The 27,434-nt window shown below is 53.6% G+C and overlaps 1 protein-coding gene across 1 annotated transcript in view; it reads right to left on the bottom strand.

Annotated features, from left to right (window-relative positions):
- LOC138504629 (aminopeptidase Ey-like) overlaps nucleotides 1-6,063 on the bottom strand; it is a 288,546-nt gene extending 282,483 nt beyond the window's left edge. Inside the window, exon 1 of the mRNA XM_069625225.1 lies at nucleotides 5,329-6,063. Within this exon, the coding sequence (XP_069481326.1) occupies nucleotides 5,329-6,050 (722 nt within the window). The 5' untranslated portion in view covers nucleotides 6,051-6,063. The remainder of the gene's footprint in view (nucleotides 1-5,328) is intronic.
- Between the last annotated feature and the right edge of the window lie 21,371 nt (nucleotides 6,064-27,434).

Raw genomic sequence — 27,434 nt, 5'->3', positions numbered from 1 at the left:
GTACCGCCATGGCTTGCCACCACTTAGAGCCCAGGTACCGCCATAGCTTTCCACCACTTAGAGCACATGTACCACCATAACTTGCCACCACTTAGAGCCCAGGTACTGCCATGGCTTGCCATCACTTAGAGCCCAGAAACTGCCATGACTTGCCACCACTTAGAGCCCAGGAACCGCCATGACTTGCCACCACTTAGAGTCCAGGTACCGCCATGGTTTGCCACCACTTAGAGCCCAGGTACTGCCAAGGCTTGCCACCATTTAGATCCCAAGTACCGCCATGGCTTGCCATCACTTAGATCCCAGGAACTGCAATGGCTTGGCACCACTTAGAGCCCAGGTACCAGTACCGCCATGGCTTGCCACCACTTAGAGCCCAGGTACCGCCATGGCTTGCCACCACTTAGATCCCAGGTACCGCCAAGGCTTGCCACTACTTAGATCCCAGGAACAGCCATGGCTTGCCACCACTTAGCGCCCAGGAACTGCAATTGCTTGCCACCACGTAGAGTCCAGGTACTGGTACCCCCATGGCTTGCCACCACTTAGATCCCAGGTACCGCCAAGGCTTGCCATCACTTAGAGCCCAGGTACCGCCATGGCTTGCCCTCACTTAGAGTCCAGGTACCGCCATGGCTTGCCACCACTTAGAGCCCAGGTACCGCCATGGCTTGCCACCACTTAACTTGCCACCACTTAGAGCCCAGGAACCGCCATGAATTGCCACTATTTAGAGCCCAGGAACCGCCATGGCTTGCCACCACTTAGAGTCCAGGTACCGCCATGGCTTGCCACCACTTAGAGCCCAGGAACCGCCGTGGCTTGCCACCACTTATAGCCCAGGTACCGCCATGTCTTGCCACCACTTCGAGCCCAGGAACCGCCAAGGCTTGCCTCCCCTTAGAGCCCAGGTACCACCATGGCTTGCCACCACTTAGAGCCCAGGTACCAGTACCACCATGGCTTGCCACCACTTAGAGCCCAGGTACTGCCAAGGCGTGCCACCACTTAAAGCCCAGGTACCGCCATGGCTTGCCACCACTTAGAGCCCAGGAACTGCCATGACTTGCCACCACTTAAAGCACAGGTACCGCCAAGGCTTGCCTTCCCTTAGAGCCCAGGAACCACCATGGCTTGCCACCACTTAGAGCCCAGGTACCGGTACCACCATGGCTTGCCACCACTTAGAGCCCAGGTACTGCCAAGGCGTGCCACCACTTAGAGCCCAGGTACCGCCATGGCTTGCCACCACTTAGAGCCCAGGAACTGCCATGACTTGCCACCACTTAAAGCACAGGTACCGCCATGGCTTGCCACCACTTAGAGTCCAGGTACCGCCATGGCTTGCCACCACTTAGAGTCCAGGTACCGCCATGGCTTGCCACCACTTAGAGCCCAGGAACCGCCGTGGCTTGCCACCACTTATAGCCCAGGTACCGCCATAGCTTGCCACCACTTAGAGCCCAGGAACCGCCCTGGCTTGCCTCCCCTTAGAGCCCAGGTACCACCATGGCTTGCCACCACTTAGAGCCCAGGTACCGGTACCACCATGGCTTGCCACCACTTAGAGCCCAGGTACTGCCAAGGCGTGCCACCACTTAGAGCACAGGTACCGCCATGGCTTGCCACCACTTAGAGTCCAGGTACCGCCATGGCTTGCCACCACTTAGAGCCCAGGAACTGCAATGGCTTGCCACCACTTAGAGCCCAGGTACCGGTACCACAATAGCTTGCCACCACTTAGAGCCCAGGTACTGCCAAGGCTTGCTACCACTTAGAGCACAGGTACCGCCATGGTTTGCCACCACTTAGACCCCAGGTACCGCCATCACTTGCCACCACTTAGAGCCCAGGTACTGCCATGGCTTTCCACTACTTAGATTCCAGATACCGCCATGGATTGCCACCACTTAGAGCCCAGGTACCGCCAAGTCTTGCCACCACTTAGATCCCAAGTACCGGCATGGCTTGCAATCACTTAGATCCCAGGAACCGCCATGACTTGCCACTATTTAGAGCCCAGGAACTGCCATGGCTTGCCACCACTTAGAGTCCAGGTACCGCCATGGCTTGCCACCACTTAGAGTCCAGGTACCGCCATGGCTTGCCACCACTTAGAGCCCAGGAACTGCCGTGGCTTGCCACCACTTATAGCCCAGGTACCGCCATAGCTTGCCACCACTTAGAGCCCAGGAACCGCCCTGGCTTGCCTCCCCTTAGAGCCCAGGTACCACCATGGCTTGCCACCACTTAGAGCCCAGGTACCGGTACCACCATGGCTTGCCACCACTTAGAGCCCAGGTACTGCCAAGGCGTGCCACCACTTAGAGCACAGGTACCGCCATGGCTTGCCACCACTTAGAGTCCAGGTACCGCCATGGCTTGCCACCACTTAGAGCCCAGGAACTGCAATGGCTTGCCACCACTTAGAGCCCAGGTACCGGTACCACAATAGCTTGCCACCACTTAGAGCCCAGGTATTGCCAAGGCTTGCTACCACTTAGAGCACAGGTACCGCCATGGTTTGCCACCACTTAGACCCCAGGTACCGCCATCACTTGCCACCACTTAGAGCCCAGGTACTGCCATGGCTTTCCACTACTTAGATTCCAGATACCGCCATGGATTGCCACCACTTAGAGCCCAGGTACCGCCAAGTCTTGCCACCACTTAGATCCCAAGTACCGGCATGGCTTGCAATCACTTAGATCCCAGGAACAGCCATGGCTTGCCACCACTTAGAGCCCAGGTACCGGTACCGCTATGGCTTGCCACCACTTAGATCCTAGGAAGAGCCATGGCTTGCCACCACTTAGAGCCCAGGAACTGCAATGGCTTGCCACCACTTAGAGCCCAGGTACCGGTACCGCCATGGCTTGCCACCACTTAGAGCCCAGGTACCGCCATAGCTTTCCACCACTTAGAGCACATGTACCACCATAACTTGCCACCACTTAGAGCCCAGGTACTGCCATGGCTTGCCATCACTTAGAGCCCAGAAACTGCCATGACTTGCCACCACTTAGAGCCCAGGTACCACCAGGACCTGCCACCACTTAGAGCCCAGGAACCGCCATGACTTGCCACCACTTAGAGTCCAGGTACCGCCATGGTTTGCCACCACTTAGAGCCCAGGTACTGCCAAGGCTTGCCACCATTTAGATCCCAAGTACCGCCATGGCTTGCCATCACTTAGATCCCAGGAACTGCAATGGCTTGGCACCACTCAGAGCCCAGGTACCAGTACCGCCATGGCTTGCCACCACTTAGAGCCCAGGTACCGCCATGGCTTGCCACCACTTAGATCCCAGGTACCGCCAAGGCTTGCCACTACTTAGATACCAGGAACAGCCATGGCTTGCCACCAATTAGCGCCCAGGAACTGAAATGGCTTGCCACCACGTAGAGTCCAGGTACTGGTACCCCCATGGCTTGCCACCACTTAGATCCCAGGTACCGCCAAGGCTTGCCATCACTTAGAGCCCAGGTACTGCCATGGCTTGCCCTCACTTAGAGTCCAGGTACCGCCATGGCTTGCCACCACTTAGAGCCCAGGTACCGCCATGGCTTGCCACCACTTAGAGCCCAGGAAACACCATGGCTTGCCACCACTTAGAGCCCAGGAACCACCATGAATTGCCACTATTTAGAGCCCAGGAACCGCCTTGGCTTGCCACCACTTAGAGTCCAGGTACCGCCATGGCTTGCCACCACTTAGAGCCCAGGAACCTCCGTGGCTTGCCACCACTTATAGCCCAGGTACCGCCATGGCTTGCCACCACTTAGAGCCCAGGAACCGCCAAGGCTTGCCTCCCCTTAGAGCCCAGGTACCACCATGGCTTGCCACCACTTAGAGCCCAGGTACCAGTACCACCATGGCTTGCCACCACTTAGAGCCCAGGTACTGCCAAGGCGTGCCACCACTTAAAGCCCAGGTACCGCCATGGCTTGCCACCACTTAGAGCCCAGGAACTGCCATGACTTGCCACCACTTAAAGCACAGGTACCGCCAAGGCTTGCCTCCCCTTAGAGCCCAGGTACCACCATGGCTTGCCACCACTTAGAGCCCAGGTACCGGTACCACCATGGCTTGCCACCACTTAGAGCCCAGGTACTGCCAAGGCGTGCCACCACTTAGAGCCCGGGTACCGCCATGGCTTGCCACCACTTAGAGCCCAGGAACTGCCATGACTTGCCACCACTTAAAGCACAGGTACCGCCATGGCTTGCCACCACTTAGAGTCCAGGTACCGCCATGGCTTGCCACCACTTAGAGTCCAGGTACCGCCATGGCTTGCCACCACTTAGAGCCCAGGAACCGCCGTGGCTTGCCACCACTTATAGCCCAGGAACCGCCATGGCTTGCCACCACTTATAGCCCAGGAACTGCCATGACTTGCAACCCCTTAGAGCCCGTGGCTTGCCACCACTTAAAGCCCAGGTACCACCAAGGCTTGCACCACTTAAAGCCCAGGTACCGCCATGGCTTGCCACCACCTAGAGTCCAGGTACCGCCATGGCTTGCCACCACTCAGAGCCCAGGTACCGCCATGACTTGCCACCACTTAGAGCCCAGGAACCGCCAAGGCTTGTCTCCCCTTAGAGCCCAGGTACCACCATGGCTTGCCACCACTTATAGCCCAGGTACCGGTACCACCATGGCTTGCCACCACTTAGAGCCCAGGTACTGCCAAGGCGTGCCACAACTTAGAGCCCAGGTACCGCCATGGCTTGCCACCACTTAGAGCCCAGGAACTGCCATGACTTGCCACCACTTAAAGCACAGGTACCGCCATGGCTTGCCACCACTTAGAGTCCAGGTACCGCCATGGCTTGCCACCACTTAGAGTCCTGGTACCGCCATGGCTTGCCACCACTTAGAGCCCAGGAACCGCCGTGGCTTGCCACCACTTATAGCCCAGGAACCGCCATGGCTTGCCACCACTTATAGCCCAGGAACTGCAATGACTTGCAACCCCTTAGAGCCCAGGTACCGCCATGGCTTGCCACCACTTAGAGCCCAGGTACCGCCAAGGCTTGCCACCACTTAAAGCCCAGGTACCACCAAGGCTTGCACCACTTAGAGCGCAGGTTCCGACATGACTTGCCACCACTTAAAGCACAGGTACCGCCATGTCTTGCCACCACTTAGAGCCCAGGTACCGCCATGACTTGCCACCACTTAGAGCCCAGGAACCGCCGTGGCTTGCCACCCCTTATAGCCCAGGAACCGCCATGGCTTGCCACCACTTAGAGCACATACTGTTTCCCCAGAGGATTAGAGAGGCCTCTTCCCCACAGGATTAGAGAGGCCTCCTTTCCTCTCACCTGGTCTCATTGCCCTCCAGGTACTCGCTCCTGTAGAAGCCGGCCAGGTCGTTCGCCAGCTCGCCCGTGAAGTCGCTGTACAGGGCATAGGTTTTGCCCACCGCCAGGTCGCCGTGGAGCTCGACCACCAGATACTGCGTTGGCGTCTCCAGCCAGGTCCTCTTTATGGAGGGTGGAGAAGATCCATCGGTGGTGTTCAGGGAGATATGGAACCCCCCCTGATCAGTGTAGTTCAGCTTCTTGCTGTGGAGCAGAATCAGGCTGGTCGCCTCCACGGCTGTGAAATATATGGAGCTTGTACCCTTGAAAATGTACAGGCCGCGCGGGTCCTCCTCCAGGAAGGGCTGCAGCTCTAGGTCATAGTGCTCCGGGATCAGGGATCTGGGAAGCCTGTACTTCTTCCATGGATAGCTTGCTTGTGGTGTGGTGTTTCCGGCATCTGTTTGACCTGAGGTGGTACCCGCTGTGGGCATCACAGTGCTGTTTGGGGGAGCAGTGGAGGTACTGTTTGGCGGTGGAGTTGAGTGTCCCACAATGGTTGCACCTGAGCTGGGGGTGGAAGTGGGCATCGCAGGGCTGCTTGGGAGGACATTGGCGTTGCCATTGATAAGCTTTTGCTCAGAGTATACAATCGACAGGGCGACGATTGTCGCAATGGCCGCTACTGAGAACAAAATGCCAGCCACCAGCACCGCTCTACTCACGTAGAACCCTTTCGCCATCTTCCCTGGCACGGAAGCGGGAGATGCACTCCCAGAACACGAAGAGAAGCTTGCCACTCTGCGATTCCTTTATGTGACCTTCAGACTGGCAGTCAAAGGTCGCCTCTCTACAATGGCACCTGGCAAAATATTAACTTAATTATTTTCAAGTGCAGAGGCTGGTGTGGTGTTGGAAGGACTCTGCCCGCAGGAGGGTGATGAGTTCTCCAGATTAGAGCGTTGCTCCTGCCTCATACCATCATCAATAGGGCCATAAATGTACACCATGACACATACATGTCAGAAACCATAACAGATGGCACATTCCATAGCTTACTCATGTACGGGGCCCCTTTGAGCTTCCTGAGACCCAGGCAGCGCACCCTCCTTTGGTCTCTCGCTCACCCCAGTGATGCCAGCCTTCACCCCAGTGATTCCAGCCAGCCGTCTCCCTGCTCTCCACTCTGATTTGGCCCATGGGAGATTGCCCGCTGCCCTTTCCTAGGGGGACTGTTCTTGCGCTGTGGGCACGGGGGCCAGCTCTGGCTAGTTGAGGCATGGGCGTCCATGGGCCCCCCTAAGTTCACTGGTGGTCTTCACTAGGGGATGCATCCCCTAATAATGCCCAGTGGGCTCCCTCTCATGCGTGGCTCCCTGAAGTCAACTTGGACATGGGTTCTTTCCCCCTGATCAGGCCCCCAGGTCTTGCTACGGATAAGCAGCCCCGGATCGCCAATACAATGGGCCTCATTACGACCCAGGCGGTAAGTTACCGCCTGGGCCGTGACTTTACCACCATGGCGTAAACTACGTTTACACCATGGTGGTTGGCGGACTTACCGCCCCATTCCGACCTTGGCGGGGCGGTAAGTCCCCAATCCCCATTTACCCTTCCCCATTCCCATTTTTGCCCCATAGGGCATAATGGGAGTGGGGAAGGCGTTAATTACGCCACCGTAAATTACGGTGGCGTAATTAACTCCATGGTCCCTTAGCGCCATGGATTTTAACACCTGCTAAAAGCAGGTGTTAAAAGCGCCATGGTGCTAAGGGACCTCGTAATTGGCGGTAAGGGGTCGGCGCAGCTAACGCTGGCGTTAACCCCTTACCGCCAGGGTCGTAATGAGGCCCAATGTGTGCACTAATTCTCAGGGGCCTCTCTGGGCTGGTGGGAGGTCAGGGGGCATTTTGGGAAGCCTGTGTGGGTAGATGGACCCTCCCCTGCCTGGCACTGCTACCTTACTCCGCTAGCCGGCTTTCTCGTTGGGGCGCTGGGCCTAGGGCTGCCCCTGGTGGCAGCGCGCTCTAGGGCTAGGTGAGGAGTGGGGTGTTGGGTGCCTGTGCTGTGATTATGCCCCCCTTAACTCTACACCCGCCAGAGGCATTATATTATCGGGGGTCTAGATTTCAGGGTCTCCTCACACCTGGGCACAATGCAGTATTGGGGGGCCGCTGCTGGCAGCAGGGCGTTTGGGTCCCCCAAGGTGCTCTGGAACCTCCCCATATTGATCCAGCAGTTCAAGCAAGAAGAAGTGACATGTGCAAGTATGGACCCCTGGGTCACCCACCCCATCCTGATCACCCACCCCATCCTGATCAGCGAGGGTATCGATCGAGGACCCCTGGGTCACCCACCCCATCCTGATCAGCGAGGGCATCGAGGACCCCCGGGTCACCCACCCCATCCTGATCAGCGAGGGCATCGAGGACCCCCGGGTCACCCACCACATCCTGATCAGCGAGGGTATCGAGGACCCCTGGGTCACCCACCCCATCCTGATCAGCGATGGACATCGAGGAACCCTGGGTCACCCACCCCACCCTGATCAGCAAGGGTATCGAGGACCCCTGGGTCACCCACCCCATCCTGATCAGCGATGGTATCGAGGACCCCTGGGTCACCCACCCCATCCAGATCAGAAAGGGCATCGAGGACCCCTGGGTCACCCACCCCATCCTGATCAGCGATGGACATCGAGGAACCCTGGGTCACCCACCCCATCCTGATCAGCAATGGTATCGATGACCCCTGGGTCACCCACCTCATCCTGATCAGCGAGGGCATCGAGGACCCCTGTGTCATCCACCCCATCCTGATCAGCGGGGGTATCGAGGACCCCTGGGTCACCCACCCCATCCTGATCAGCGATGGATATGGAGGACCCCTGGGTCACCCACCCCATCCTGATCAGCGAGGGTATCGAGGACCCCTGGGTCACCCACCCCATCCTGATCAGCGAGGGTATCGAGGACCCCTGGGTCACCCACCCCATCCTGATCAGCGAGGGTATCGAGGACCCCTGGGTCACCCATCCCATCCTGATCAGCGATGGACATCGAGGAACCCTGGGTCACCCACCCCACCCTGATCAGCGAGGGTATCGAGGACCCCTGGGTCACCCACCCCATCCTGATCAGCGATGGACATCGAGGAACCCTGGGTCACCCACCCCACCCTGATCAGCGATGGTATCGAGGACCCCTGGGTCACCCACCCCATCCTGATCAGCAAGGGCATCGAGGACCCCTGGGTCACCCACCCCATCCTGATCAGCGAGGGTATCGAGCACCCCTGGGTCACCCACCCCATCCTGATCAGCGATGGATATGGAGGACCCCTGGGTCACCCACCCCATCCTGATCAGCAAGGGTATCGAGGACCCCTGGGTCACCCACCCCATCCTGATCAGCGAGGGTATCGAGGACCCCTGGGTCACCCACCCCATCCTGATCAGCGATGGACATCGAGGAACCCTGGGTCACCCACCCCACCCTGATCAGCGAGGGTATCGAGGACCCCTGGGTCACCCACCCCATCCTGATCAGCGATGGACATCGAGGAACCCTGGGTCACCCACCCCATCCTGATCAGCGATGGTATCGAGGACCCCTGGGTCACCCACCCCATCCTGATCAGCAAGGGCATCGAGGACCCCTGGGTCACCCACCCCATCCTGATCAGCAAGGGTATCGAGGACCCCTGGGTCACCCACCCCATCCTGATCAGCGATGGATATGGAGGACCCCTGGGTCACCCACCCCATCCTGATCAGCGAGGGTATCGAGGACCCCTGGGTCACCCACCCCATCCTGATCAGCAAGGGTATCGAGGACCCCTGGGTCACCCACCCCACCCTGATCAGCGAGGGTATCGAGGACCCCTGGGTCACCCACCCCATCCTGATCAGTGATGGACATCGAGGAACCCTGGGTCACCCACCCCATCCTGATCAGCGATGGTATCGAGGACCCCTGGGTCACCCACCCCATCCTGATCAGCGATGGATATGGAGGACCCCTGGGTCACCCACCCCATCCTGATCAGCAAGGGTATCGAGGACCCCTGGGTCACCCACCCCATCCTGATCAGCGAGGGTATTGAGGACCCCTGGGTCACCCACCCCATCCTCATCAACGATGGACATCGAGGAACCCTGGGTCACCCACCCCATCCTGATCAGCGAGGGTATCGAGGACCCCTGGGTCACCCACCCCATCCTCATCAGCGATGGACATCGAGGAACCCTGGGTCACCCACCCCATCCTGATCAGCGATGGTATCGAGGACCCTTGGGTCACCCACCCCATCCTGATCAGCAAGGGCACGAGGAACCCTGGGTCACCCACCCCATCCTGATCAGCGATGGTATCGAGGACCCTTGGGTCACCCACCCCATCCTGATCAGCAAGGGCATTGAGGAACCCTGGGTCACCCACCCCATCCTGATCAGCGAGGGTATCGAGGACCCCTGGGTCACCCACTCTATCTTGATCAGCGATGGATATGGTGGACCCCCGGGTCACCCACCCCATCCTGATCAGCAAGGGTATCGAGGACCCCTGGGTCACCCACCCCATCCTGATCAGCGATGGACATCGAGGAACCCCGGGTCACACACCCCACCCTGATCAGCGAGGGTATCGAGGACCCCTGGGTCACCCACCCCATCCTGATCAGCAAGGGTATCGAGGACCCCTGGGTCACCCACCCCGTCCTGATCAGCGATGGACATCGAGGAACCCTGGGTCATCCACCCCACCCTGATCAGCGAGGGTATCGAGGACCCCTGGGTCACCCACCCCATCCTGATCAGCGATGGACATCGAGGAACCCTGGGTCACCCACCCCATCCTGATCAGCGATGGTATTGAGGACCCCTGGGTCACCCACCCCATCCTGATCAGCAAGGGCATCGAGGACCCCTGGGTCACCCACCCCATCCTTATCAGCGATGGACATCGAGGAACCCTGGGTCACCCACCCCATCCTGATCAGCGATGGTATCGAGGACCCCTGGGTCACCCACCCCATCCTGATCAGCAAGGGCATCGAGGACCCCTGGGTCACCCACCCATCCTGATCAGCGAGGATATCGAGGACCCCTGGGTCACCAACCCCATCCTGATCAGCGATGGATATGGAGGACCCCTGGGTCACCCACCCCATCCTGATCAGCAAGGGTATCGAGGACCCCTGGGTCACCCACCCCATCCTGATCAGCGAGGGTATCGAGGATCCCTGGGTCACCCACCCCATCCTGATCAGCAAGGGCATCGAGGACCCCTGGGTCACCCACCCCATCCTGATCAGCGAGGGTATCGAGGACCCCTGGGTCACCCACCCCATCCTCATCAGAGATGGACATCAAGGAACCCTGGGTCACCCACCCCATCCTGATTAGCGATGGTATCGAGGACCCCTGGGTCACCCACCACATCCTGATCAGCAAGGGCATTGAGGACCCCTGGTCACCCACCCCATCCTGATCAGCGAGGGTATCGAGGACCCCTGGGTCACCCACCCTATCCTGATCAGCGATGGATATGGAGGACCCCTGGGTCACCCACCCCATCCTGATCAGCAAGGGTATCGAGGACCCCTGGGTCACCCACCCCATCCTGATCAGCGAGGGTATCGAGGACCCCTGGGTCACCCACCCCATCCTGATCAGCAAGGGCATCGAGGACCCCTGGGTCACCCACTCCATCTTGGTCAGCGATGGATATGGAGGACCCCTGGGTCACCCACCCCATCCTGATCAGCGATGGTATCGAGGACCCCCGGGTCACCCACTCCATCCTGATCAGCGAGGGTATCGAGGACCCCTGGGTCACCCACCCCATCCTGATCAGCAAGGGCATCGAGGACCCCTGGGTCACCCATCCCATCCTGATCAGCGAGGGTATCGAGGACCCCTGGGTCACCCACCCCATCCTGATCAGCGATGGATATGGAGGACCCCTGGGTCACCCAACCCATCCTGATCAGCGAGGGTATCGAGGACCCCTGGGTCACCCACCCCATCCTGATCAGCGAGGGATATGGAGGATCCCTGGGTCACCCACCCCATCCTGATCAGAGAGGGATATGGAGGACCCCTGGATCACCCACCCCATCCTGATCAGCGAGGGATATGGAGGACCCCTGGGTCACCCACCCCATCCTGATCAGCGATGGTTATCGAGGAACCCTGGGTCACCCACCCCATCCTGATCAGCAAGGGATATGGAGGACCCCTGTATCATCCGCCCCATCCTGATCAGCAAGGGATATCAAGGACCCCTGGTCATCTGATGCATCCTGATCAGCGAGGGATATTGAGGACCCCTGGGCCATCCACCCCATCCTGATCAACAAGGGGTATGGAGGACCCCTGGTCAATCCACCCCATACTAATCAGCGAGGGATATGGAGGACCCCTGGGCCATCCACCCCATCCTGATCAGCGAGGGATATGAAGGAGCCCTGGGTCATCCGCCCCATCCTCATCAGGAAGGGTATCGAGGACCACTGGGTCACCCACCCCATCCTGATCAGCGATGGATATGGAGAACCCCTGGGTCACCCACCCCATCCTGATCAGCGAGGGTTATGGAGGACCCCTGGGTCACCCACCCCATCCTGATCAGAGAGGGATATGGAGGACCCCTGGGTCACCCACCCCATCCTGATCAGCGAGGGATATGGAGGACCCCTGGATCACGCACCCCATCCTGATCAGCGAGGGATATGGAGGACCCCTGGGTCACCCACCCCATCTTGATCAGAGAGGGATATGGAGGACCCCTGGGTCACCCACCCCATCCTGATCAGCGAGGGATATGGAGGACCCCATGGTCACCCACCCCATCCTGATCAGCAATGGATATCGAGGAACCCTGGGTCACCCACCCCATCCTGATCAGCAAGGGATATGGAGGATCCCTGGGTCATCCTGATCAGCGAGGGATATGGAGGACCCCTGGGTCACCCACCCAATCCTGATCAGCGAGGCATATGGAGGACCCCTGGGTCATCCGCCCCATCCTGATCAGAAAGGGATATCAAGGACCCCTGGTCATCTGCTGCATCCTGATCAGCGAGGGATATGGAGGACCCCTGGGCCATCCACCCCATCCTGATCAGCGAGGGATATGGAGGACCCCTTGGCCTTCCACCCCATCCTGATCAGCGAGGGATATGGAGGACCCCTGGGCCATCCGCCCCATCCTGATCAGCGAGGGATATGGAGGAGCCCTGGGTTATCCGCCCCATCCTGATCAGGGAGGGATATCGAGGACCCCTGAGCCACCCGCCCCATCCTGATCAGCGAGGGATATGGAGGACCCCTGGGCCATCCGCCCCATCCTGATCAGCGAGGGATATGGAGGACCCCTGGGCCATCCGCCCCATCCTGATCAGCGAGGGATATGGAGGAGCCCTGGGTTATCCGCCCCATCCTGATCAGGGAGGGATATCGAGGACCCCTGGGCCATCCACTTGATCAACGAAGGATGTTGAGGACCTCTGGGCCATCTACTCCATCCTGATCAGCGAGGGATATTGAGGATGCCTGGGTCACTCATCCCATCCTGATCAGCGAGGAATATCGAGGACCCCTGGGTCATCCACCCCCTCCTGATCAGCGAGGGATATCAAGGACCCCTGGGTCATCCACCCCATCCTGATCAGCGAGGGAGACCGATGTTGGGCCAGAATGAGGAGGGTCAACACAGGCCTTGTAAGGTGGAGGAAGTTAAAACCAGAATGTGGACCACCATTGTCTTCTGTGAGATCGACCCGTAAGGGCATGTTCACTGGCCCCATATCGGTCTTTTTGCAGAAACCTCCCTCCATCATCCCCTCCGCCCCCACAGCCCCACAGAGGGCATTGAGTTCATTGTGTTCCATTATATTCGCGGTAATTTGGTTCTTGCTGACTGGCTCGGTACTTTCAGAGGAAATCAGTGGGGACGGGCTCGATACTTTCAGAGTGAATCAGTGGTGGCTGGCTCGATACTTTCAGAGAGAATCAGTGGTGGCCTGCTCAATACTCAATACTCAGAGTGAATCAGTGGGGGCTGGCTCGATACTTTTAGAGTGAATCAGTGGGGACCGGCTCGATACTTTCAGAGTGAATCAGTGGGGACTGGCTCGATACTTTCAGAGTGAATCAGTGGTGGCTGGATCGATACTCAATACTCAGAGTGAATCAGTGGGGGCTGGCTCGATACTTTCAGAGTGAATCAGTGGTGGCTTGATCGATACTCAATACTCAGAGTGAATCAGTAGGGGCTGGCTCGATACTTTCAGAGTGAATCAGTGGTGGCTGGCTCGATACTCAATACTCAGAGTGAATCAGTGGGGGCTGGCTCGATACTTTTAGAGTGAATCAGTGGGGACCGGCTCGATACTTTCAGAGTGAATCAGTGGGGACTGGCTCGATACTTTCAGAGTGAATCAGTGGTGGCTGGATCGATACTCAATACTCAGAGTGAATCAGTGGGGACTGGCTCGATACTTTCAGAGTGAATCAGTGGGGGCTGGATCGATACTCAATACTCAGAGTGAATCAGTGGGGGCTGGCTCGATACTTTTAGAGTGAATCAGTGGTGGCTGGCTCGATACTCAATACGCAGAGTGAATCAGTGGGGACGGGCTCGATACTTTCAGAGTGAATCAGTGGTGGCTGGCTCGATACTCAATACTCAGAGTGAATCAGTGGGGGCTGGCTCGATACTTTTAGAGTGAATCAGTGGGGACCGGCTCGATACTTTCATAGTGAATCAGTGGGGACGGGCTCGCTTTCAGAGTGAATCAGTGGGGACCGGCTTGATACTTTCAGAGTGAATCAGTGGGGGCCGGCACGATACTTTCAGAGTGAATCAGTGGGGACCGGCACAATACTTTCAGAGTGAATCAGTGGGGACGGGCTCGATACTTTCAGAGTGAATCAGTGAGGACAGGCTCGCTACTTTCAGATTGAATCAGTGGGGACGGGCTCGATACTTGCAGAGTGAATCAGTGGGGACGGGCTCGATACTTGCAGAGTGAATCAGTGGGGACCGGCTCGATACTTTCATAGTGAATCAGTGGGGACGGGCTCGCTTTCAGAGTGAATCAGTGGGGACCGGCTTGATACTTTCAGAGTGAATCAGTGGGGACCGGCACGATACTTTCAGAGTGAATCAGTGGGGACCGGCACAATACTTTCAGAGTGAATCAGTGGGGACGGGCTCGATACTTTCAGAGTGAATCAGTGAGGACAGGCTCGCTACTTTCAGATTGAATCAGTGGGGACGGGCTCGATACTTGCAGAGTAAATCAGTGGGGACGGGCTCGATACTTGCAGAGTGAATCAGTGGGGACGGGCTCGATACTTGCAGAGTGAATCAGTGGGGACTGGCTCTGCGTCCGGCTGGAGAATGGTGGTGATGTCATTTTGAACATAGAGATTATTTGCTGGGATGTCATTAGGATCGGGTTGTGGGCTTCCCATGCCCATGAGTGGGCATGATTAATCCTGAGCCAGGGGGGTTCTGATCTTCTGCCCCCCAGTCAATAAATGACGGTCGTCCTCCATGCTCCGGGCTCGTCGGGGGTAGACGGTACCAATGGTATCGACGGCCCTTCCGCTGGGGCCGGATGCAGCTTATTAATCTTGGTTATACTCCATGGTGGTGCACCCCCCCACCCCACCACAGGGGTCGTGACTTACAGGGACGTTATTACATCTCGCTTATGAGAGTATGTGCCTCCCCAGTGGCCTTAAATTGAAGCTCGGTTTGAACCTTATCACTTCTATTTGCAGGTACAGGGAGGGGCCGGTAGAGAATTTCCTCTTAAGTGTTAGGATTTTCCTTTTAGGGGAAGGTGGGGGCAGAAATAAAGGCATGGAGAGTGTGGGAGTCATTTCAAGCTCTGAGTAAGATGCCCCCCCAGCAACCTAAGCTCGTCGCTACCACAGTATTTCTGCAGTATTTCCACAGTGTTTTCAGCAGTGTCGTACTCCCCCCCCCCCCAGCCAGCTCACCTGACCTGCTCAAATGTTGGAGGCATTGAAAGGCAGTTTCAGGTCTTTGCCATGCAGGCCACACTTCCCACTTTCACAGTTACCTGGCAGTTTCAGGTCTTTGGCATGCAGGACACGCTTCACCACTTTCACAGTTACCCGGCAGTTTCAGGTGTTTGGCATGCAGGCAACGCTTCACCACTTTCACAGTTATCCAGCAGTTTCAGGTCTTTGGCATGCAGGCCACGCTTCACCACTTTCACAGTTATCCGGCAGTTTCAGGTGTTTGGCATGCAGGCCACACTTCACCACTTTCACAGTTACCCAGCAGTTTCAGGTCTTTGCCATGCAGGCCACACTTCACCACTTTCACAGTTATCCTGCAGTTTCAGGTCTTTGCCATGCAGGCCACACTTCACCATTTTCACCGTTACCCAGCAGTTTAGGTCTTTGGCATGCAGGCCACACTTCACCACTTTCAGAGTTATCCAGCAGTTTCAGGTCTTTGCCATGCAGGCCACACTTCACCACTTTCAGAGTTATCCAGCAGTTTCAGGTCTTCGCCATGCAGGCCACACTTCACCACTTTCACAGTTAACAGGCAGTTTAGGTCTTTGGCATGCAGGCCACACTTCACCACTTTCACAGTTATCCGGAAGTTTAGGTCTTTGGCATGCAGGCCAGACTTCACCACTTTCACAGTTATCCGGCAGTTTCAGGTCTTTGGCATGCAGGCCACACTTCACCACTTTCACAGTTATCCGGCAGTTTCAAGTCTTTGCCATGCAGGTCACACTTCACCACTTTCACAGTTATCCAGCAGTTTCAGGTCTTTGGCATGCAGGCAACACTTCACCACTTTCAGAGTTATCCAGCAGTTTCAGGTCTTTGGCATGCAGGCCACACTTCACCACTTTTACAGTTATCCAGCAGTTTCAGGTCTTTGCCATGAAGGCCACACTTCACCACTTTCACAGCTATCCAGCAGTTTCAGGTCTTTGGCATGCAGGCCACACTTCGCCACTTTCACAGTTATCCAGAAGTTTCAGGTCTTTGCCATGCAGGCCACACTCACCACTTTCACAGTTACCCGGCAGTTTAGGTCTTTGGCATGCAGGCCACACTTCACCACTTTCACAGTTATCCGGCAGTTTCAGGTCTTTGCGATGCAGGCCACACTTCACCACTTTCACAGTTATCCAGCAGTTTCAGGTCTTTGCCATGCAGGCCACACGTCACCACTTTCACAGTTACCCGGCAGTTTAGGTCTTTGGCATGCAATCCACACTTCACCACTTTCAGAGTTATCCGGCAGTTTCAGGTCTTTGCCATGCAGGCCACACTTCACCACTTTCAAAGTTATCCAGCAGTTTCAGGTCTTTGCCATGCAGGCCACACTTCACCACTTTCACAGTTATCCAGCAGTTTAGGTCTGTGGCATGCAGTCCCCACTTCACCACTTTCACAGTTATCCAGCAGTTGCAGGTCTTTGGCATGCAGGCTACACTTCACCACTTTCAGAGTTATCCAGCAGATTCAGGTCTTTGCAATGCAGGCCATACTTCACCACTTTCACAGTTACCCGGCAGTTTAGGTCTTTGGCATGCAGGCCACACTTCACCACTTTCACAGTTATCCAGCAGTTTCAGGTCTTTGCGATGCGGGCCACACTTCACCACTTTCGCAGTTATCCAGCAGTTTCAGGTCTTTGCCATGCAGGCCACACTTCACCACTTTCACAGTTATCTGGCAGTTTCAGGTCTGTGGCATGCAGGCCACACATTACCACTTTCAGAGTTATCCGTCAGTTTCAGGTCATTGCCGCGCAGGCCACACTTCACCACTTTCACAGTTATCCGGCAGTTTCAGGTCTTTTGCATGCAGGCCACACTTCACCACTTTCACAGTTATCCCGCAGTTTCAGATCTTTGCGATGCAGGCCACACTTCACCACTTTCACAGTTATCCAGCAGTTTCAGGTCTTTGCCATGCAGGCCACAAATTACCACTTTCACAGTTTTCCGGCAGTTTCAGGTCTTTGCCACGCAGGCCACACTTCACCACTTTCACAGTTATCCGACAGTTTCAGGTCTTTGGCATGCAGGCCACACTTCACCACTTTCAGAGTTAGCCGGCAGTTTCAGGTCTTTGGCATGCAGGCCACACTTCACCACTTTCACAGTTATCCGGCAGTTTCAGGTCTTTGGCATGCAGGCCACACTTCACCACTTTCACAGTTATCCGGCAGTTTCAGGTCTTTGGCATGCAGGCCACACTTCACCACTTTCACAGTTATCCTGCAGTTTCAGGTCTTTGGCATGCAGGCCACACTTCACCACTTTCACAGTTATCCGACAGTTTCAGGTCTTTGGCATGCAGGCCACACTTCACCACTTTCAGAGTTAGCCAGCAGTTTCAGGTCTTTGGCATGCAGGCCACACTTCACCACTTTCACAGTTATCTGACAGTTTCAGGTCTTTGGCATGCAGGCCACACTTCACCACTTTCACAGTTATCCGGCAGTTTCAGGTCTTTGGCATGCAGGCCACACTTCACCACTTTCACAGTTATCCGGCAGTTTCAGGTCTTTGGCATGCAGGCCACACTTCACCACTTTCACAGTTATCCGACAGTTTCAGGTCTTTGGCATGCAGGCCACACTTCACCACTTTCAGAGTTAGCCGGCAGTTTCAGGTCTTTGGCATGCAGGCCACACTTCACCACTTTCACAGTTATCTGACAGTTTCAGGTCTTTGGCATGCAGGCCACACTTCACCACTTTCAGAGTTAGCCGGCAGTTCCAGTTCTTTGCTGTGCAGGCCACACTTCACCACTTTCACAGTTAGGTAACATGCAAGGTATCATCTATTTGCAATGAGTATCATTTATCAAAATCCGTGGAGGGTATGTGCTTGCCAGGTAGTCTGCCTCAACTTCTGTTCATACCCAGGGAATTGTGCCACTGTCTTAATTCAATCTGCAATAGTTTCAGGTTCAAATGCAGCAATGTTGCCTACGCGGTGGTCTGGCCCAATCTAAGCCTTCTGCAAGCGGACAATCCTGGCTGCCTAACGAGGGTTCCCTCTTGCGATGTCAGCTCTCAGAGTGCCTTGTCTCTGAAGGTTGGGGTGACCTCAGGAAGGAAGTCTTGCCTTCGCACATTCATGATGGCTGGACCCTTCCCTTGGGTACTGGTCCCGTCTCTAGCTGTGCTGTACTTCCTCTCTCTTCTCTGCCTGAGATCAGAAGGTCTGCAGTCATTATCTCCCGGGTGTGACCTTCCTACCATGTTGCAGGGGTCCCTTTGAAGCCCCCCCATGCCTCGCCCCACCGCTAGAGCAGGCATGGCCGCCTCTCCAAGGAAGATGTCAAGCCCACCCTGTACCCACTCCATAGCAAAGAGCTTCCTGGACATGGCTCGCCTCCTGGTGTGGGTGACATTTCCAGGCCCAACACACAAATGGCGCCGCTGCTCTCGGTCAGAGCAAACCAAATGGAAATAAGAAAATGACTTCGGATCTGTATAGCAACATATAGCACCATATAGCACCATATGGCACTAGATCAAACGAGGTAGAGTTTTATATTTAACTAAAGTTCTGCCAGTAGGCCGTGAGGGAGCACGTGCAGTTGAATGTCGTTTGAATCAGGGGTGCCACCTGTTGAATGCAGCCTCGGCTTTTGGAGTTCATTTCATTGGAGCAGGCTGTTGCAGACGTGCACATGTCACGTTGCCCAATTATCTTGCAGCTGCTGGTGTGTCAGTAGACAGGGCTTTGCAATGGACGCACGTGCCAACCACATGTTTAGCAGTGAGCACTTGAAAAGTGAGGCCTGTTCATGAGGGCTCACTTTCTAAGAGAATACACAGCATCATTTTCCATAGCAAATGTGAGAAAGCTTATGGTTTCACACTCTCACAGATGGCATTCTGACGCATGAATACATTTAAATCACTTGTAACAGATGAATGTTCTTTATGTGTATCTCCATAAAAGTACAAAAGAAAGAAAACACAGCATTGGTACTGTTTGTATGGATCTACCTTGCTCCACCTTTCCGCTCCAGAAGATTATGGAGAAGACAGGATTCATGTATGCCAATACATGCAAAGAAAAGGAGTCAATATTTAAAGTGATTTAAATATGTTGCTATAGGAAATGCATTTAGAATATTGTCTTAAAAAGGAAACTGAAGAGGATAAATATTGTTTTGTGAGCACTGCATGAAGTATTCTGCATACTGAAATGGTGGCTGAAATGGTGGCTGAAATGGTGGCTGAAATGTCAGTTGAAATAGTGGCTGAAATGGTGGCTGAAATGTCAGCTGAAATGGTGGCTGAAATGTCGGCTGAAATGGTGGCTGAAATGTCGGCTGAAATGTCGGCTGAAATGCTGGTTAATAGGGATGTCTGGGTCCCCTTTGAATTGGTTTGCCTCCTTTCTCTCAGAATGCAAAGGGATAGTCTCTTTATTTCCCTTCAGTTCCCCGCCTACCTCTGTCTCCTGCTGGGTGCCCCAGGTGACTTCTTTATCACCTCTTCTTTTAAATCTATATCTACGGACACTTGCTAAACGTATCTCCTCTTATGGTGTCAATATTATTTTTATATGTATGCTGACCGCACTCAGCTGTTTTATTGCCTCTGCACCCCAGCCTCAGACCCCCTTCTAAACTTAAAGAGTGTTTAAATGAGATATGGTTCTTGGTGGCTCAAAAATGGCTGAAATTAAATGGTGAGAAAACTGAGATCCTGGGGGTTGGTTCTGCTAATCTCCACCCTCTTTGTAACTCAGATTTCTGCCCAGAGTCCCTGGGCCCTAGCCCGGCCCCCTGTGTCTGCGTGAAGAGCCTGTGGATAAAGCTTCTCCCCACAGCCTTCCGTTAGGCTCAGGTTGCTTCTGTTTGTAATGCTGGCTTCCTTAGGTTGAAACTCCTGGGGAATACTCTTCCATTCCTGCTGCCTAGTGTCTTTCTCGGGAGCTCCAGCCTCTATTAAGGGCTCTCTGGACTATTGTAACAGCATTTACCATGGCCACTCGGAGTTCTTAATGCAGAGATTCCAGACCCTTCAAAACTCTGCATTGCGTTTAGCCCAGGATGCTCCGCGGCTCCCTCGTTCAAGCACGCTGCCCACAGAGCTTCACTGGCTTCCGGTGTTTCTTTGAGCTAAGCTCATTTGCTATCTCCTGGGAACTGTGTTCTGCCCCCCAAAATGTACAGATTGTTCCCCGCTTTCACAAATCACGGTCCAGAGGACGCTCCTTCTCAGTGCTTTTGCCAGTACTGCGGAACTCACTCCCCCAGCACTTCTGGGGGATTGTTGATCACATGCTTTTTCAAAAAGCTCTCAAGACTTTCTTGTTTTAGGGAAAAAATACTATCCTCCACACCGTTTTCCTGCTAGTGCCCAGATGCCTCCGGGCCTTGGTTTTGCGCTTAAGAAATGCAGATACATGTACATGCTGGCTGAAATGCTGGCTGAAATTCTGGCTGAAATGCTGGCTGATATGGTGGCAGAAATGTCTGTGAGTTGTCGGCTGAAATGGTGGCTGAAATGGTGGCTGAAATGCTGGCTGATATGGTGGCAGAAATGTCTGCAAATTGTCGGCTGAAATGGTGGCTGAAATGGTGGGTGAAATGGTGGCTGAAATGCTGGCTGAAATGGTGGCTGAAATGGTGGCTGAAATGCTGGCTGATTGTTACTCACCGCTCCGTAAATAGGTCAGGAAGATAGATAGATGACCTTGGAGACGATATGTACACAGGAATCGATATTCAGCCTCCAACTCCAGCTCCCCTGAGTTCAAGACTCAGGCTTCCTCAAGAGAGGGGCTCTTCTTTACAACGTACCTCTTTGCTGTTTCAATTGGAACAGGCAGAGGTGTCAGTTGAATAAAAGAGTGGGGAGAACACACACCGCCAATACCCAAGCTGCAAAGGAATACAAAGAGATTAGACAGTGATGAGAAACCAAGTAAGCAATTAAGCACAGTATGGGACAGGAAATACCTAGGCAGTGATTGGAGTGGAACTTTCCCTGAAATGGACCTACAAGTAAAGAAGTAAACCCAAATGAGTGAATTAATCTAATGAATTCTTCCTGTAGAGAGTGTTAGTCAAAACTACAGACCTGAATTATGGGACTCTCAAGGGTTAATGATATCCAGGATTGGAGAAAACGCTAGGAAAAATTAATAAACAGGGAAGTTAGTAGAGGAAAGTAAACCCGGGCGGCACGAGGGTCGTGCTAGAACCGGATTCGTTCAGGATCAGGAGAGCGTCAATATGCACATTGAAAATAAGTTCGCTGAGAGTTGGAGTTCAATGAATGTCCCAAATCCAGTAGAGAGGAATACCAACATAGCAGTAGGAGTCAAAGATGGCGCTGGCAGAAATAGAAGAACATAAACATAGTTGGTTACCTGAAACACAGACTTTCCAAATGAGAGTTGGAGCAATTGAAGTGTTCCGAATAACTGCTGACGAAGGTATTGCGAAGACAGCAGGAGCAGGAGCAGGGAAGAATAATCCAAGTAACGTTCCGTGTCAAATACCAGAAGATCACAACAATGATAAGGGCGTAGAGGAGGCAGTCCAGGGGCAGTCCGAGTCGATACCGTATTGGTCAATGAAATGTCAATGGAATAGGAGATGTAACAATCCAAAAATTCAGGCGTGGGTCGGAACCAGGAGATCAAGTTAGGATTCGTGACAAGATTTCACGAAGGAAAATGGACGTAACCGCAAATAGTAAGAAACACTAATTAGCAGCAACAAGCCCGCTGGAAGACGCTGGTTTTAAACCCGTAAGGGGGCTATGCCTTGTTGTACGTCCTTCACGTAGGAGCCGTGTCAGCAGACACGGGTTCCGCTGTAGCTTGTACAGATGCCATGGCAACCTGTATCTGCTCTACAAAGGAGCCTGTGAATGGGACGTAACCCGCAGGGAAGATTTTGTCTGCCGAAGTGTAACAGCATCCTCCCCCAAAGACACCGGCAACCCCCGGCGGAATGAAATTCTTTCAAAAGATCAGGGCAATGCAAGTTGAACAAAAGTTCCCAGGTACGATCCGCAGGCCCGAAACCCTTCTAATTCACCAGATAGAACACCGTGCCCTTAGAGACTTTGCAGTCCAAAATGCGTGAGACCTCGTACTCATCTTCGCCGTCCACCAAAACCGGTGAAGGACGTGTCGGTAGCCGAGTAGAACGGACAAAAGGTTTGATCAGAGAGACGTGAAAGACTTGGTGAATTCGCCAAGAACGTGGCAATGACAACTTGACCGCTGCAGGGTTAATAACATCAGAAATGGTAAAGGGCCCCACGAATTTAGGCCAAAGAGAGCGTTTACCAGCAATCCGTAAGTTACCGGAGGACAACCACACTTTCATGCCATTCCGATAGACTGGTGCCGGCGAACGATGAACATCCGCGTACTTCTTTGCACAATCTTGAGCCCGAAGCAAGTGACAGCGAACTTCCCGATGAACTTGGTCCAGATCTCTTACGCAATCTCTTGCGGCCGGGTTGGCATCTGGCAAGGTCGGATCATGCGGGAGTGTCCTAGGGTGGCAACCATATAAGGCAAAGAAGGGAGACACTGTTACACTCAGCTGGTTCCCACAGGGGCGTCGATCGAACCTGGACAGCAGCGGCCTCCACCAACTTGAAGCGTAGGGCAAAGATGGCTGTCTGGACGGACCCGCCTAGTCTCATGTGCTTGACTCGTAGGAATATTCTCCTGTAGATGGAGAAAGGGATTTAGTCCCGTGAATTTGAGTGCAGACCCCTCCCCACTGCTCCCGCTCTCCCCGCTGGCCACCTCCGATATTCCCATTTAGTGTCCTCACCTTACGTTTTTAATGGATGAGCTCCCCATCCTGCGTGGCTTGCAGGGGCGCGTAGATACCAGTTACTTCCCTGGTTTGGGGTATTGGAGTTCTGGAAGATTATTGACTCCGGAGTTTACCAAGTTCAATATGTCCAATGCTCACTCTTGCACCCCTTGGTGATTTTGCGGCAACAAATACTGTCTGGAGGTTGCTGGTTGCGTTCAGGTAAGAGTCTGTATTACCCAACACTATCCGGTAAAGTTGCGTGAGTTTAAATTGTTGTTTTTTCCTCCCTTCATAGATGCGGCGTAAGAAGATGCGTCGTATTGAAGGATAATGCCTCCGGTGGTAAATCAGGTAAGTCTTGTGGTAAAATGATTGTCTTGGTAGTCTCTCTAGGCTCACCTCGCTATTCCTTTGTCTTTTTTCCCCAGGTGTTGAAGATCGCCGAAGAAAATTATGGAGGCAGCGCCGAGTCGAAGATGCTGTGGACTGATGAGAATGGAGCGGCGCTGCAGCTGTGAAGCGACTCGTGTCGAAGTAATGTCCCTTCAGGCTCGGAACGGTGCAAGATCTGGAATCAGGTAAGGAATTAGATTAATGTCCGTAACCTAACCTCTTCTCCTATTTCCCCTTTCTTTGAGGAGCTCCGGATGCGAGGCAGGCGTGGCAGAATACTGGATGCAGGTTTGCAGGCACGGTGAGCGTTACGCTGCAGAATGCAGAATGCAGAATAACGCGAAGCGTGTGTTGTAGATCGGGCGTGGTTTAAATAGCCTCAAAAGTAGTCCCAGGTAAGAAGTCCCTAGAACCACACCCGAGTAAAAAAATAGTCCTTGCAGAAAAATAGTCCCTTCCAGGTCTCACATTGGCCTGGATGCATGTGCAGCATGGTCTGCCTGAGGTAAGTGATGACTATGAGCCTGGCGCCTTAGGCGCCAGGACTGATTCCTACTATGAGCCTGGAGCCTAAGGCGCCAGGACCGAACCCAGATAGCCCCTAACCGGGGCTTCTGAGGTTTTACTAAATGTCTGGATGCCTGCTTCCGGGGCGGATGGGCTTGGTCCAGATGCCCGGGGGTAGGCATCATGACAGCCACCCCCGTGGACGTATGCATAGAATTATTGTATGCAAACTCAGCATAAGGCAATAAAGTGAACCATGACTGTTGAAACTGAAGACATAAGCAGCGTAGGAACTGTTCGATAGTGGCATTGGTTCTTTCAGTCTGCCCATCAGTCTGAGGATGGTATGCTGAGGAATACCTATCCTCAATACCTAGAGAAGCCGTGAGAGACTTCCAGAATCATGAGGTAAATTGCGTCCCACGATTGGAGACAATGACAGATGGCAAGCCAAAGAAACAAAATACGTTCGTCATGAACAATCTAGCCAGACCAGGAGCTGAGGGCAAACCGGAACAAGGAATGAACAAAGCAAATTTTGTGAAGTAGTCCACAATCACCCAAATGGTGTCGTGTCCCTGGATGTCAGGCAAGTCAACAATGAAATCCATCGACACCATCTGCCAAGGTTTGTATGGGATTGGCAGGGGCTGTAACAAACCCACAGGTTTGGCTCTGGAGATCTTACATTGGGAGCAAACGGCACAGGTTATGATGTAATCCTTTACGTTGCGTGCCATGGAAGGCCACCAAGCCCAACAACGTAATGCCTCGAGGGTTTTCTGACTTCCTGGATGTGCAGCAACCAGGGAATCATGGGACCACTGGAGAGCCAAGGTCTGGGCCTGGCCCGGTGGAACGAAGATGCGTCCTTGAATGAGTGGCAGACCTTGAACTAGTTCCAGGTTGAAATAAGCAATTTCCGTGGGATGGGTCGAGACCCAATCAATGATGATTGAATGTAAGGATGGTTGAACAGAACATCCACAAACAACTTTGTTTGGTAGGAGAGGTAGTGCTTCATTTTGCTGGAACTGGTTCCTCGCATGGAGGCGGGAGAGAGTGTCGGCTGACACTTGGGCCTTGGCAGGATGGTAGGTGATAATAAACTGATATTGTGAAAAGAATAAGTGCCACCGCGCCTGTCTGCAAGTAAAACATTTCATTGATTTGAAAGCTAGCAGGCTTCTATGATCTGAGTATACTGTTACTGGATGTTTTGCCCCCAAGAGGTGATGTCTCCATTCCATAAAAGCGTCTCTGATGGCTAGGAGTTCACATTCCGTAATGGGATAATTCTTCTCGTAAGGTGTCAACTTGCGAGAAAAGTAGGCAACTGGATGTAAATCGCCGGAAAGAGGACACTGTTGAGACAAGACAGCACCAACTGCTTAACCTGAGGCATCAGCCTCCACAAAAAACGGGAGATCAGGATCGGGATGTTTGAGGACAGGCGCGGAAGTGAAAGCAGCTTTTAATTGGTCAAAAGCCTTTTGGGTTTCAGATGACCATGCATATGGCACCTTGGCACTGGTCAAAGAGGTAAGAGGTGCAGAAATCTCGGAAAAGCCGTTGATAAAACGCCTATAAAAATGTGCAAAACCCAAAAATGATTGTAGTGATTTGATGGTTTTGGGCTCTGGCCATTCTAAAATGGCACTGACTTTAGATTGACTCATACTAACTCCACTGCTAGTGAGATCGTAACCTAAGAATTCCACTTCTGAGGCATGAAAGATGCATTTTTCGGCTTTTACGAATAAATTGTGATCCCTCAGCCGTTGAAGCACCTTTTTGACATGTAGTACATGGTCCGTCTGGTTTTGCGAATAGATCAGAATATCATGCAGGTAAACTACCACGTACTGATCAAGGATGTCATGGAATATATCATTCATAGATGCCTGGAATGTGGCCGGTGCGCTACAGAGCCCAAAGGGCATCATCAAGTACTCAAATAAACCGTAACGTGTCTTGAACGCAGTTTTCCACTCATCCCCTCTTCTCATACAGATTAGGTTGTAGGCCCCTCTGAGATCGAGTTTAGTGAATATTTTTGAGGAACCCAACTGATCAAGGAGAACAGAGATCAGGGGAAGTGGGTACTGGTTCTTTATGGTACCTGCATTCAAGGCGCGATAGTCAATACAGGGACATAAATCCCCTTCTTTCTTTGGAACAAAAAAGAGCGGGGATGCAACTGGGGATTTTGAAGGACGAATAAACCCCATGGCAAGAGCCTTGTCTATGTACTCTTTGAGTACTGCATCTTCCTTGAGATTGAGTGAATAGACCCTTCCAGCAGGTATCTTTATCCCTGGTATCAAGTCTATCGGACAATCATAGGCCCGATTTGGAGGTAGAGATTCTGCCATACCTTTGTCAAATACGTCCAAAAATTCAGCATAATGAGAAGGAACCATGTACGCGAGGTTGTTTGATATTGCTCCAATATGCAAGGTAGAGGATACCAGTGCCTTGGCAGGGCTATCCTGGCTGATTCCAAGCAAGGAAGTGCATTGACGATTGCAAACGTTGGAAGGAAACTGGATCTGATAAGTCGACCAATCAATGACAGGGTTGTGGAACTGCAGCCATGGAATACCCAGGATGACTTTGTAGGCCGGAGCTTTGATAATATCGAATGATATCATTTCTGTATGGCCTTCATCAGTGCTCATATGCAATGGAACCGTTTGATGAGTTACCTTTCCAGAGACAAGGATCGAACCGTCCACCGCATTAACAGTTTCAGGTATAGTTTTACGAATTAGTGGTATGCCTGACATAGAGGCAAAGCATTGGTCAACATAGTTACCGGTTGCTCCCGAATCTATCACTGCCATTGCCTGAAACGAACGATCTTGATTCAAAGAAAATGTAACAGGAAGGCAGACCAGCTGAACCGGATTCTGTATATGAGAGTCCAAAGGTGGTCCTCCCGACATAGGGACTCCATCTACTGTCGGGATTTGGCGTTTCCCGCCTTTCTCTTAGGTTTGTTGGGACATTCGGGCAGCAGATGATCAGAGGCCCCACAATACATGCAAAGATTGTGCGATCTGCGATATTCTCTTTGAGCAGGCGTGAGTGGACCCCTAACCACACCGATCTGCATAGGTTCGGGTGCAGGAAGTTTTAAGGATGAAGCATCCGTAGGAGCTGAGGCGAATAGAGCAGGTTTCTTCTCTCCACACCTTTCAGCTTCACAGGCATCAATCTGAAGGACTAAATCAAGCATTTCCCTGAATTTCTGTGGGAACCACTGGGACAGTGGAGAGAATGACCGTTAGTTCGTCAGAGAGACCTTGATAGAAGACTGCAGTCTTCTTTTCTTTGGGCCAATCTGTTTCCGCTGCCAGCTGATTAAAGCGAGCCAGATAAACCAATA

Source organism: Ambystoma mexicanum, chromosome 11 (assembly GCF_040938575.1).
Source record: "Ambystoma mexicanum isolate Mex_15411 chromosome 11, UKY_AmexF1_1, whole genome shotgun sequence".
Taxonomy (NCBI): Eukaryota; Metazoa; Chordata; class Amphibia; order Caudata; family Ambystomatidae; genus Ambystoma; species Ambystoma mexicanum.
The sequence above is the reverse complement of the archived record's forward strand: the minus strand, read 5'-3'. Positions and strand labels throughout refer to the sequence as shown.